This window comes from Lepisosteus platostomus, chromosome 16, assembly GCF_059453375.1.
Source record: "Lepisosteus platostomus isolate fLepPlt1 chromosome 16, fLepPlt1.hap1, whole genome shotgun sequence".
NCBI lineage: Eukaryota > Metazoa > Chordata > Actinopteri > Semionotiformes > Lepisosteidae > Lepisosteus > Lepisosteus platostomus.
In genome coordinates this window covers 8,453,814-8,467,685 of record NC_142626.1, presented here as the reverse complement: position 1 = coordinate 8,467,685, position 13,872 = coordinate 8,453,814, and the positions used below count along the sequence as shown (strand labels likewise).

At 41.5% G+C, this 13,872-nt stretch overlaps 1 long non-coding RNA gene and 1 gene segment (V, D, J or C); both read right to left on the bottom strand.

Annotated features, from left to right (window-relative positions):
- Positions 1–1,429: 1,429 nt before the first annotated feature.
- LOC148646807 (uncharacterized) lies at positions 1,430–1,822 on the bottom strand. Its single transcript, XR_015927707.1, has 2 exons — positions 1,694–1,822; positions 1,430–1,564 (listed from the first exon to the last, which is right to left on the bottom strand). It is a non-coding gene; the product is annotated as an uncharacterized LOC148646807 (long non-coding RNA).
- Positions 1,823–8,839: 7,017 nt separating this feature from the next.
- LOC148646806 (immunoglobulin kappa variable 4-1-like) lies at positions 8,840–13,407 on the bottom strand. The segment is given in 5 exon segments: positions 8,840–8,926; positions 8,989–9,123; positions 10,578–10,717; positions 12,916–13,119; positions 13,275–13,407. Coding segments are annotated over 5 exon segments (639 nt in total).
- Between the last annotated feature and the right edge of the window lie 465 nt (positions 13,408–13,872).

Below are 13,872 nucleotides of genomic sequence, written 5' to 3'. Positions count from 1 at the left end.
TAATTACCTAAATTCTCTGATCACCATTTCTTTCCTCTGTGTTGAGTGGCTCTTGTGAAGTTGTACTATAATCTCACTGTCCCTCAAAAAGTCTTTAGTAACATTATAAGAAACAGAGTTTAAAGACCTCACAGCTCCCTCTGGTGTTACTCAGGACTCTCACTGGCACTGAGGACCACACTGCTGGTGCCTTTCAAGCAGAATGAGACCATGTGTGTCAGTGAATTGCTGCTCTGAACACTTTAAGACACACAGTGTTGATCAGTCACTGTCCAGCATTTTAGAGTCACTGAGGACAGTTAAATTAATGAAAAATATATCACATGTATTTTCTCAGTGTTGCAAGCTGCTTAAAAATAATGAGTGCAACTGGACAGAATCCTTCTCTCTCTATATATTTCTCTCAGTCTCTCTTTCAGATACCGGGCTGTCCCACAGAGTGCAGGAGTGCACCTTCTCTAGCTCTCCTGCCTGCCTCACACCCTGCTGACAAGAGGCCAACTCTTGTATAACAACTGACAGCTGACTCCTCTTAGGCAGTGACTCATTTGACTGCCTGTCACACTCAGGTTATTTCCATTGTTTATACCGTAAATATTCACAATCCATCAACATTTATAAATTATTTTAAATCACTTTCCTCTCGGAGTCAAGATTGTTCTGACTCTCCAGAGCAGACTGGTGTTCCAAGAGGCACTATCTCTATCAGCTGAACAGCCAGCAGCTGCTCTGGTACCTGGAAACCCAGCTGAAGATGCACTAGATTACTGTCTCACTACTGTTAGCTGCTGTTGTGGGTAAGACAGTTATCCAGGTCTGTCCAAAAACCCCACTCACCTCTAAATGAGCTTAAACAATCAGGACAGGGGATTGAGGCTGAGAAGAGTTGCATAACTATTACAGATGTACTAAGCAGAGCTGGGTTTGAACATAATTTGCAAACATTGGTTAAAAAAACATTACATTTGTATTTTAGAAATGAGAAACTTGGACTTTTTTCAAGACAAAATTACAAAAATTACAAATAACTTGAGTTTCTCTGCAATTGATTAACATATACATAGAAGTTAAAAAAATAGTTTTAGTTAGTAAGACCTTTCATCCATGATGAACAAGCCTCAACTCTATACATTGTTGAACAAAGTATTGCTGCTCTGCAGCTGTTCTCAGCCTCAGTCCCCTGTGTTTACAGTTTATGAACAGAGCAGCTCCAGCTGAGTTGAAGAAGGTTTTTGTACAGGCGTGTATCACTGTGTGAGAGGAGTATGTGCACCCTGTCCACAGTAGTAATCTGCTGCATCTTCAGCCTGGACTCCACTGATGGTCAGACTGTAGTCCAGTCCAGATCCTCTGCCAGTGAAACGCTCTGGGACCCCAGACTGACGTTCAGTTGCCCAATAAATGAGGAGTTTTGGAGCTTCTCCAGGTCTCTGTTGGTACCAGTTCAGGTAGTTATAATACCCAGTAATTGAGCTACTGGCTTTACAGTGGATTGTGACACTTCCTCCAGAGAGGACAGAGAGAGCTGGAGGAGTCTGAGTCATCACAACCTGCCCAGAGGACTCTGAAAGAAACAAAGATTAAAACAGGCAGGACTTTTAAATCAAAATCAGTAATCGGTTTGTAAAGAAAGATATAGAAGAATGGATGAGATGTGTTCAATATTACAAATAATAATAATAAAAGCCCTCACCTGGGATACAGATGAGAAGTGTCCAGAGGAAGATGGTGATAAAAGTCATTGTTGCTGTGGGTTCCGTTGCCATCAAGGGCAGCTCTCAGTCATGAAGTGTTAAACTCACAGGGTTATAAACACTCCCAGAGCACTGAAGCATGTGCTGCCAATGCAAAGTGTCTCTTTTATGCAAATTGTCTTCCTCTGTCTGTAGAAAATGGAGAAGATCAGTTGCTGTAGTGGCTCTGGTATGCAAAGCACCTTCTTCTACTGTGTATAAATCCTGTTTAAGACCAATCAATGTGATCTGAGCTGGGAGCAGAAGTAGGACTTGAAAATGGATGGATAGTTTTCCTCTGTTTTGCATCATTCATTAATCACAGGGTTTTGAAAGATGAGAGAAAGGGGTTTCTGGCTGATCCATGACTGAATTTAAGAGAGACATTGAGCAAGGTGAGACCCCCAGTGGGTGAGGGCCAGGGACAGATCATAGCATCTCACTCTGTCCAACATCTCCCTCTGCTGGGGACTGTGGGGAGAGCATTATCATTACAACCCTGCTCTCCTCATGATCTCAACCCAGGAGGAGAAATTTCTCACACACCCTGCTCTCAGCCTCCAGAGGGCAGCAGCTCCCTGTAGAAGAGAGCAGGGACTTGTAGCCTCCAGTCGACAGCAGAGGGAGCTACACTGAGGGGGCTGTTCTTTCCACTTGCTGGAGGGTAGAGTTCACACTTTCACACACCGGTCTGATGCAGAGGTTTTGTTATATACAGAAAATTCAAGGTGGGGGTTGGTGTTGGGTTTTGAAGAGCCTCGAGAGGAAAGATTTGCTTTAATAAAAACTCCTCGCACTGTAATTATTCTGCAATTGCAAGTTTTAATGTTCGGAGGCCGCATGATCCTCATGTCATGAACCCTATTCCAGTGTGCACCTCTGTCCGTCAACACCTGCGCACTAGTTAAGCTATTATCACTTCTCACTCCTTAACCTATTTATACCCTCTCACTCCTCTCAGTCCCCGCTCACTGTTGAGCTTGACTTTTGACTTTCTCTTGTGCACGTACCTCTCTGACCTGACTTCTGGATACCCAACCCCGTTCAATCTTTGGCTTCGACTTCGTCTCTGTCTAGCGTCTTTTGGATTTGGATACTCTCGACCTGACACTCAGGAAACCCGACCCAGCCTTCCTACCCCGACCTCATATTCTTCCTTTTGCTCCTGGGATTTGGACGCCAAACTCATTCAAAATACTCTCTCATCACTGCATAGGGTCAGAGCAGTTATTCTTACATGTCCCTATTGACAACATTGACACCGCAGGTATTTACAGTAGGTTGAGGCAGATATTTTTTTATAGCCAATCACATTATAAATCATAATTCAGCAACAATGATTTTATACAAAGTTGCAGCTTTTTTATTATATCAGTGTTATTTAGTTAGCAGGGTATTTTTTTAATCAATGCGTTTTTCCTTGTTCCCGTCAGCTTGTAATGCTCTAATTGTCTTTATGCTTTCTCTAAGGAATCTAACTACTTAATGTTTGTACAGTATCTTGTGACAGATGGATCTTGTGGTAGTTTGGGAATAATCTCTATGAAAAAGATTACTTTAAGCCTGTCTGTTGAATCTGTCTGTACCGATCACAGCAGAACAAAAGAGATGTGCTGAAGTCAGAGGAACTGATCTAGGATAAACTGTGGCAAAGAGTGAAAGATGAACACAAAGCTTAACAAAGCAGAAAAATGTTCAAAATACTGTAGATACATACAGTATGTGATCTTTCAGAAAGTTTTTTTTATTTAATTGAATGTGAAAATTATAATATCTCTGCTTTCCCAGGAAATGGAGGTATTAGTAATGTAAAATGAGGACTTAGACATCCTACCAAGTATTTTACTTGTAATTACACATACAGTACAGTACTGTAGCGATAATATTTTACTGCATTCAATGGGTAGAAAAAAGCTATTATTTTTGGAAAAAATTGGAGTACTTCAGATTGTGTATGACTCTTCCAGGCTGTATTAAGATTAATGTAGTTTTGAAGCTGAGGTAACCAACTGCAATTCTTTGTGCTGGAAGTGACTCAGCAGAGTTACCAGCAGTGGCAGGAAATGGCAGGAGAATTAAAGGAGAGTCTTCAGTCTGTTCACTTGTATTTCAGATGCAGTACTGTATATACTGTACAGTACCTTATTATACACAACTAAGACTCACATCACATACATTACAATCCACAGGGAATTCTGGGATAAATAAACCTTTACAGTTTTGCATTTAGATAAAGAAATAAAGATTTACTTTAAAAGTAATATGTGTCATTGGATTTCTTGTTCAATTAGCAGGAAAATATTGTGATTGCACAAAGACAGTAAAATACAACAGAAATGCCGACAGTGGAGCACGGAAGTGTACGGAGGCTTATTATTATAAAATATCTCATTTATACGAGATAGCATTGCAGAAAAGTATCTCGTATATGAGAGGCATGTATTGCGTTTACACACAAGTTTATTTGTGGACAATGGTGCCTACTATATTAATACTGTATATTGCACTGTACTGCATATTGTAACGAGACGGGGTCAGCAAGGTTGAAGACAGGAACTCGGGCTCATTTAAAACCACAGCGCTTTATAGTTGGACGTGCGTCCGGCTCAGCACCAGCAACAGAGAAAGGGAATAAAGAGAGAAACAGGGTAGAACACACTGGGGTCATTTCGCGTACAGTACGTGGTATAGAGTGATAAGTGGGTACAGATATAGAAGGGGCTGGAAAACCGGGATAACTATTTACAGGGACTCCGACAGCCTATCCAGGGTGTACACCCGTTCAGAATGGTCAGCGGCACTGGCCAGTGGCTGTCCTGGTCCCCGCCCTGACCACTACCACTACCCCCGTCCTGCCCCTCGCCGCGCACCCCAGCCGGGCGCTCTTCGGCCGCAACGCCAGGCGAGGACGCCACACTATGAAATAATATTGTCCCCTGCAAAGTAGCATTGACTTAAACAACAGCAGAATATTTCCACTCTCCTCTTTTCGGAAAAAAAAAATAAAGTAACACGTGTTCTGTCTTTTGTATACATGAAGTACAACGCCGTGTCAGTAAATACGGAAGCGCATTGCTGCCACCAAGGGTAAAATAATCGCCCTTTCTACGAGATTACAAGATAGCAATGATTACTTCAGTGTATACACAACCTGTTGTGTTGTTCACTGAACGCATATAAAAGCTACCGCTTAGAGCTTGGCTGGCACTTTCGGTTTAATGATCGTGTCAATGTCCGGCGCTACAGAATTAGTACGAATTTACTTCCGGCTGGGGTTTAGTCATAATGAAGTCTTGCGATTGTGAGTAAATATGAACAGAATCATTATAAGCATTAGGACCAGGTGTGGGGGATTTAGAGATCAAAGCAATGATGGCTCCGTTATGAACAGTTACACGTGCAATCAGCTCCACTGCTTAAAACTGTAAGTCCGCACGGAGCGATAGAGGTATTACAGTATATGGCGATCGTGCTGTCGCATGGTCACATAGAGTACGCGAGAATTACTATCTCGTACGAGAAAATTCCTTATCGAGGATTTTGTTTTCTTTAGTGGCAGCAATGCGCTTCCGTAAGTAAGCATTCCCAGGTTAAACGCTTATCGTTTTCGCCGTTTCTGTTAGAAGAGACGTCACGGCTTTCCAAACTTTCAGTATGTTCTTCTTGATGTGAAGCTGCAGAAACATGTCCCCTACATAAGTTGTACATTGCCTCCTCTTTAAACATTGAACGCAATACATTCACTTGACTTGATAGTAAGACTTATGCCAAGTGTTATCGCTGGAAACAGTAAACGGAACGCCAGCCGTGTGCAAGCTGTAATACGGGTTGTGTGCCGTCCTGGAATTTGTCTTTTTCAAAAAGTTTTTGTTTGGCATCACCCTGTCTCTGTACACATGCACAAATACTGTGTCCCATCAAAATGCACTTTTCCTGCATTTTGCTGTGTAAATCCAAATTCAAATTCATTTGATGTCAGCATACTGTAGTCTAAAAGCTTTTAATAATTATTATAATTGCTTACACTTGTACTTTTCTGTATAATGATGATTTTTTTGTAAGAGGGCTGCACAGGGATTACTGTATTATTAGTCAACAGAGGGCAGCACTGAAAACTGAATTGAGAGTCTCCGTCTCTGCTAGCAAACGCTGCTGCTCTTCTTGCTGATGTGACTCTTGTCTCAGTGTAATTGCCATATTACTGACACTAGAGGGCAGCACTGAACACTGAATTGAGAGTCTCTTTCCCAAAAAAACAGTGCTCTGCTCCTCTTATGTGACACTTGTCTCAGTGAGTGAGAACAGTGCTGCTCTTTCATTTCACCCTGCGTGTCCAACAGATTGTTTCATCCTATCAATACAGCCTCTCCTAAGAATCCAGTCTGCCTGATACTGAGATACCTCACCTGTGAACCTATCTTGCTGCCTCACACCTCTTCTTTGTACTTCGGGATGTTCACCAGTTTCACTCTGTTTCATCAGTTTCTGTATATGATGCACTGAAAGTATTGAAATAAGAACAGCATTTGAATCTGCAGCTCATAACAATAAAAAAAACTTGCAGTACAATAATTATACTTTAAGATTACAGTTGAGAGGGTATCTTTGAAACCAACCCTCAGTAAGAGTGATATGCTGCCAAGGTCTGGCAAGATTATTATCTCTGAGTGAACATATGTGTTTTCTTGTAAGTAGAGAATTGTTGGAGAATATGGGCCTGTGCAGCTACACAACCCTTCTCTGAGTTCACGAGCCCTGGCTCTGAGCTTTAAAATCCCTTCACACTCACAGGGAAAGCCTGAATGTGGGAGGTGTCTGCAGAGGATTTCTGGGTTCTCAATGTGCTTCAGACATTCAGAGCTCAACTCAATATTGGTTTTCTTTACTGTTTTGTATTAACAGTATCACTCTGAGCACAATCTAACCTGGTTCATGATCCCTGCAGGTATTGTTTCACAACAAGAATAACATACTGTACATTTGGAAAGCCATGTCATTTCTACTTGTCACAGAAACTGCGACAAACACGCGTTTAAAGTTTGGCATGAAAGTGATTTTGTTTTCAATGATAATACATGTACTGGAACCTCTTCATTACGAATACAGACTTACTCTATACATACAGTACTTGTCTTATCACCTGGAAATGCAGCCTGAAAAATCATTCCTATCCATTGTGATTCAAAATGAAGTTTATGCCCCTCTTAAATCCTTAGATTAAATGATCTTCTTAGCACCAGTTGAGTTCCTGTTTTATTTTATTTTTTTCCATGATGTTCCCCTTGAAGCAGCTCCAGGAGATAAACATGCTCCATTGTTGTCCTGACATTAAAATAAATAATCACCCTGGTTTCAAGCAAGATATAATCATATTAAAATAGAAAAAAGAGACATACTGTAGCTCGTCCAATCTCTATAAATGACTACTACAGCATTTGAGAATTCAATAGCCTAGTAATAGCATGTCTTCAGCCTCTCTCTATAATATTTGTAGATTTCCATGAACATACCTACATTGTCACACCTGAAGAAGGCTCCAGAATCAGAATCATTTTTATTTGCCAGTACTTATCAGGTACAGGAATTTGCCTTAGCACTTGGAACCTGCTCACACCAAAAGCACACAGGAGCATTAACATTACTGAAATATTTACATTGGACAGTATACAAGAGATGGGGAGACACAAAAACACAATCACACTATGTGCTCACATTACAGTTCAGATGTGCAGAAACATGTAGACATCACAGTTATATATAAGACACAGTGCATTTCACATTTTGCAGTACAGTGCTAATGTACAAAAACAATAGACAATTTCAGACCATATACAAGAGTACGATCTGAGGAGTAAGGTGCAATAGTGTAAACATATTGGAAGACATACCAGTTCTTAGGTGCAAAACTTACAATATGTATGAAGCAAGTTGGCAATAATAATAGTTGAAGTTTTTCAGCTGGAATGGGGGATTCACATGAGCAACGGCTTCAGCAGCCGCTTTGTCGTTCTCACGCCAGACCTCCCTCATGGCGGACTTCCTGCACGTCTCGATCCACACATGGTGTTACAACCCCAAGTGTCTAGGGGTAAAGGGGTGTAACATTTAGGATAGTTTTTGGATACAGGTGGGTTCTGGTGAGGGACTTAGGAAGTGTGACAACAAGTGTTGGTGCAAAAGTGATTTATTTTAAGGTGAATAAGTGACTAGTACTGTACATAATAGGACACAATAACACACAGGGGTAAGGAACTAGAGCGGTGCCAAAGGAAAGAAAATAACAAACAAAATGGAGTTGGCTTAGAAAGTGAGGGAAAGCTGACCTAACTACAAAAGAAAACCCGAAACACTTTTTTAAGACTCTCCACACGCGTCTTCAAACACCCTAGCTATCCTTCACTGACTACCCAAAACCACCCATACTAAACTAATGTGACTAATACAAAAATCAACTATGTGTGTAGAATGTACCCGACAACCCAAACTAACCCTATTCACAAAAGTTCACACAAATACATAAGTGAACTACGAATACAAACGAGAGTAGACACAAATAACAGGGCACAAGAGAACACAGAGGTTAATACAATATGTCTGTACAAGGTAATGGCTAAATACAGGATAAACACACAAACAAACGAAAGTACAAAGAGACAACACAAACCAACAAAAGCCGAAGCTCTATGAAAACAAACACACACATGAGGCAAAACGAAGCCGAAGCAAAACCAAAAGCAAAACAAAACCGAAGCTGAGCCGAGAGGGACCAAAGTCAAATGAAAGGTCCATTCATTCAGAAAACCTCCAAGTTTTATATTAAATAAACCGCACTCTGATTGGCTGAGAAGCTGATTGTTGATGACATAATACGGAAACAATGGTGTAATGATGGACCAATAGGGGAGGGAGATCAAGGTCAGGAAGTGTGGAACATAGCAACAAAACACACATGGACCACACACTGGGACGTAACACATGGGCAGGGCAGTATGCTCCCCTGTGAAGCAGACTCTCTGAAAGGGCACGAGCAGGTCCTGGTGATAATCCGTCAGCTGGAAGGGTGTGAAGAGCTCAAAGACACCCAGGCTGGACTCATCCAGGCTCCACTACTTCACCAGCCTGCCTTCGTACAGAGCGCGGGTGCCCTCACCATGGATGGCAGCCAGGTCGCTCAGCACCAGGAAGAACAGGGACTCGTCGGACCAGGGGTGAGACGCCAGAACAGCCCGACTCCGCTCTTGAGCGCTTCACTCACGTAGTAAATAAAGATCGACAGGCGATCCGTGATGGACTTGCCCCCGTGGATCCCTTCCTTCTCCCAGAACCGCTCCTTGAAGACCAGGAAGAGTTTAGTCCAGCTCTCGTAGTGGATGGTCTGCAGGGCCTCTCTCTTGTGCAGGGGGAGAGGGGGGTTAAATCTGATTTATATGAGGGTCCCATAACTATGACATGGAATCCAGGCACAGAGAAACAAGACCTATGGATGCAATGAGGCTGTTAAAGATGGAACTGTAACAGTGGTCAGGAAACATTCGCAGCTCAGAGCTGGAGAGACACAGCAAAGGAACAAGGAAGTATCTGAAAGTCAAGGTCTAGAGAAGCAGTCCAAGTACACAGCAGAGTGAAACTCAAGGAAAGTGCAAAGCTCAAATTGAGACAAATTTGGTCGATAGTCCAAGGAGAAACTCAGATATAGCCAGGAACAAGGTAGTGGCTCAGAGATGAAGCTCTAAACCACAGTCCAGAGCAGAGCTCACTCAGACTTTAAATAGCCTTCTTTACCAGGAGACGGGAGGATGTGGTGATTCACAGGTGAAGCCCGCTTCCTGTCCGACTGCATTACTATGGCAGCCAGCTGACTGATAGAACTGCCAGCTCCACAGCGCCCCCGCGAGGTTGGCAGAGACAACTGGTACATTATACTAACAGCCAGACCCTGACACCACAGTGTTCCTGAGCTGATAAAACTGCAGATTTCTTTAGTTTCTTCTAAAGTTTAAGAAATAAAAACTATCCCAATCCAACTATCTCTAAAACAGACCAGTGGTGTTTCATTAGTACCAGGAGATATAATCTTACACTTACAATGTATCTTTGAAGTATTCAACTGTAAACTTTACAGTTACAGAGGAGGATAAAGACTTTAAAGAAATATAAAAAAATAGGGTTTTTCAAAATGTTTTTTTCCAAAACGTTTCATTCTGTGAGCAGTGTGATTAAAAATACAGTTTGTAGGAATGATTTCTTGAGTTATGGCATCGCTGCCTGGCAGCACTAGGGCACTGGATTCAATTCCCCGGGTGCTAACTCTGTGGAGTTTGCATGTTCTCCCTGTGTTTGGTGGGATTCGTCCAGGTGCACTGGTCTCCTCCCACAGTCTGAAGACATGCTGGTAGAATTACTGCCTACTGAGGAAATTGACCCCACTGTGAGTGGGTGTGTTTGTGTCTGTCTGCCCTGCAATGGACTGGCTTCACATCCAGAGTGTATCCTGCCTTTTGCACCCTTTGTGATTAATTCAAGTAATGAAGCATCATATTGTATTCTGGATATATGTGTTACTTATGTTTTTCTTTCTCTTCCTGTATCTATGTTTTTTATTTCAAACACAACAGGTGCAGGAAAATAAAACCCCTTGAATATCAGAGATGGCAGATAAAATCAATATCTCTCTCTCCTGCCACACAGTCAAACTGATTCAAATGAGAAAAAATTAATCACAGTTCTTTGAATACTGTAACTTTGTGAAAAGATCTCTTATAGTACTAAAATAAACATGTAAGTGCACCTGCAGTGCTGTAGGTCTCAGTCACTGTACATTGCTGCTGAGGGAGGTTTTTGTACGGCTGTGTAACACTGTGTGAACACCCAGTTACTGTTGGGGTAGTGCAAACTCTGACAGTAATAATCTGCTGCATCTTCAGCCTGGACTCCTGTGATGGTCAGAGTGAAATCAGTCCCAGATCCACTGCCACTGAAACACTCTGGGATCAGTATAACGGGAAGATGCATAATAGATCAGGAGTTTAGGAGCTTCTCCAGCTTTCTGTTGGTACCAGGCTAGGTGGTTATTACTATACACTGCAGGACTGGTCTTACAGCTCACAGTGACTGTCTGTCCAGGGAGAACAGTTTTCACTGCTGGAGTCTGAGTCACAGTAATCTGTCCACTGGACTCTGAAAACAAGATAAAACACAGGAAATGCAGGAATTCAAGAACTAGAATGCTTTAATTTATTTTAGCTATTTTTACATTTCTGTAAAGCTTGTACATAATATGTTAATAGCCATATCTTCCATCACAAATTAAAAATATGTTTAAGACAACAACTAGCCAAGTATTAAATTATACCTTGAACAAAGATGAGAAGAGTCCAGATAAAGATGGTGATGAAGGTCATTGTTACTGTGGGTTCTGTTGCCATGAAGGGCAGCTCTCAGTCATGAAGTGTTAAACTCACAGGACTATAAACACTCCTAGAGCACTGAAGCATGTGGTGCCAATGCAAAGTGTCTCTTCCATACAAATTGTCTTTCTGTGTCTGTAGAAAATGGAGAGGAGCAGCTGCTGTAGTTATTAATTAAAACAGTGTGGCTCTGGTATGCAAAGCACTTTCTTCTCCTGTATATAAATCCTGTGCCAGAGCTGCCATTGTGATCTGAGCAGTGAGCAGAGGTAGGACTTGAAAATGGATGGATAGTTTTCCTCTGTTTTCCATCCTTCATTAATCACAGGGTTTTGAAAGATGAGAGAGAGGGGCTTTCTGTCTGGTCACTGACTTAATTTAAAAGAGACATTGAGCAACATGAGACCCCAGTTGGTGAGGGCCAGGGAGAGATCACAAAATCTCACTCTGTACAATATCCCCCTCTGCTGGAGACTGTTGGGAGAGCATTATCATTACAACCCTGCTCTCCTCACGATCTCATCCCAGGAGGAGGAATCTCTCACACAGCCTGTGCTCAGCCTCCAGGGGACAGCAGCTCCCTGTAGAAGAGAGCAGGGACTTGTAGCCTCCAGTCACCAGCAGAGGGAGCTACACTGAGGGGCTGTTCTTTCCATTTGCTGCAGGGTAGAGTTCACACTTTCACACATCGGTTTGATGAAGTGGTTTTGTTACAGTATATACTGTACAAGGAATTCAAGGTGGAGGCAGGTGTTGGGATTTGAAGAGCTTCCAGAGGAATGATTTGCAATGTAATTATTTTTTCTTCTCAAGTTTTAATGTTCTTAGGCCATATGATCCACATCACTTAAGTTGAGAACTGTCACAAATAGATATTTGTATAGCCATTCCTTCACCCTGTGGTATTAACTACCATCTCCCTGCAGTGTTGAAGGAGCCCTCTGCTCTTTGTGATAATGCCATCTGCAGCTGAGTGTTTCCTGTGTGTTGCCTCCTTTTTTACCCTAGGCAAACAGTAAACTATTGGAGGCCTCTATACATTTCTATATATATTTCTGGATGTGCTCATTGTGATTCCAGAACGTTGTTGTAGATATAATCTTGATGGATTTTATTTGAAAAAGGAATATTTTAAATCCAGTTTTATCAGAGGTCTTCCCCACAGCCATAAGACTCCAAAACGCTACCCACTCACAGTACCGCCACTGCTGGGCTTTTGCACACTGCAGCTATCTGAATGCTACTGAACATTACAGTTGTTACCCTACCCAATCAAGTATTAATCAAAAACATGCCTTTTATGTTCACTGCTATTAGTATTTTAGTCTTGCATTTTTTAATTGTAGGTACGAATAGTACAGTAAATAGTAATAGGAAAATACAATATCTTAACTATAGATTTCAGACTTCATGTTTTTGTTCTTATTTCATCTGGGATATGAATAAAGCTGGAGCCACTGAATCTCATTATTGAGCTCCACACTACTATGGAAATGACATTCATGAAATTCAGTGTGTTTGTGTGCAACCAAGCTCCACCTCAGGCTGTGTCCTGTATCTTTGTCTTCACCCTCAGCACCTGCAGTTAGTCCCAGCTGCAGCAGTACAGTCGCTGTGCAGTCCTGCTGAGGGAGGTTTTTGTACGGCTGTGTAACACTGTGTGAACACACCACCACTGTGGTAACTCTGACAGTAATAATCTCCTGCATCTTCAGCCTCGATTCTGGTGATGGTCAGAGTGAAGTCAGTCCCAGATCCACTGCCACTGAAACGACTTGGGGTACCAGAGATTAGTTTATTTACGAGATAAATCAGAAGTCTAGGAGCTCCATCAGATTTCTGATGGTACCAGGCCATGCGTTCACCTGCTGAGTCACTGTAAACTGCAGGACTGGTCTTACAGCTCACAGTGACTGTCTGTCCTGGGAGAACTGATCTCACTGATGGATTCTGAGTCACAGTAACCTGTCCTCTGGACTCTGTAAGAAATAAGACAGAATATGAAGTGCATGGAAGTATAAAATTGTATATTTTAACTAGAATAATGTTCATATATTGTATGTAGTACAATATTTGTTTACATAAATCCTCCACAAATATTGTATCTTTCTACAGTATACTGTATCATTCTTACCTTGAATACAAAGAAGAAAAGCAGAGACAAAGATGGTGATGAAAGTCATTGTTGCTGTGAGTTCTGTTGCCATGAAGGGCAGCTCTCAGTCATGAAGTGTTAAACTCACGGGGCTATAAACACTCCCAGAGCACTGAAGCATGTGCTGCCAATGCAAAGTGTCTCTTCTATGCAAATTGTTTTCATTTGAATCGTGGACACTTCTAGAAAACTGTTTGTCTTTGAATAGAGTTAGATAAGCAGTTAGATTAGTATTAAAACATCCATTAAAAAAACAGATGTATATGGAGAACATGATAAAGTACAAGCAGCTGAGGCCATAATGTATGTGTTAATGTAAAAGAAATAATTTATTTTTTGATAAATTATTTTTAGAAATTATGGTTTGTAACTTGATTACATTTTTAGCTGAAGTCTATTCTGTCTAGTCTGTTCTTATACTGTACATACTGTATGTATGGTGTTCCTATCCTTTCGGTTCTGGTGATAATGACATGAAGGAGGAGTATATGAGAAATAATAAGAATTTATCATTGCATTGCAAAACATCAAAATCCTATTCTTATAAATATGTGTAGTATGATGTTGATGTCTGTTG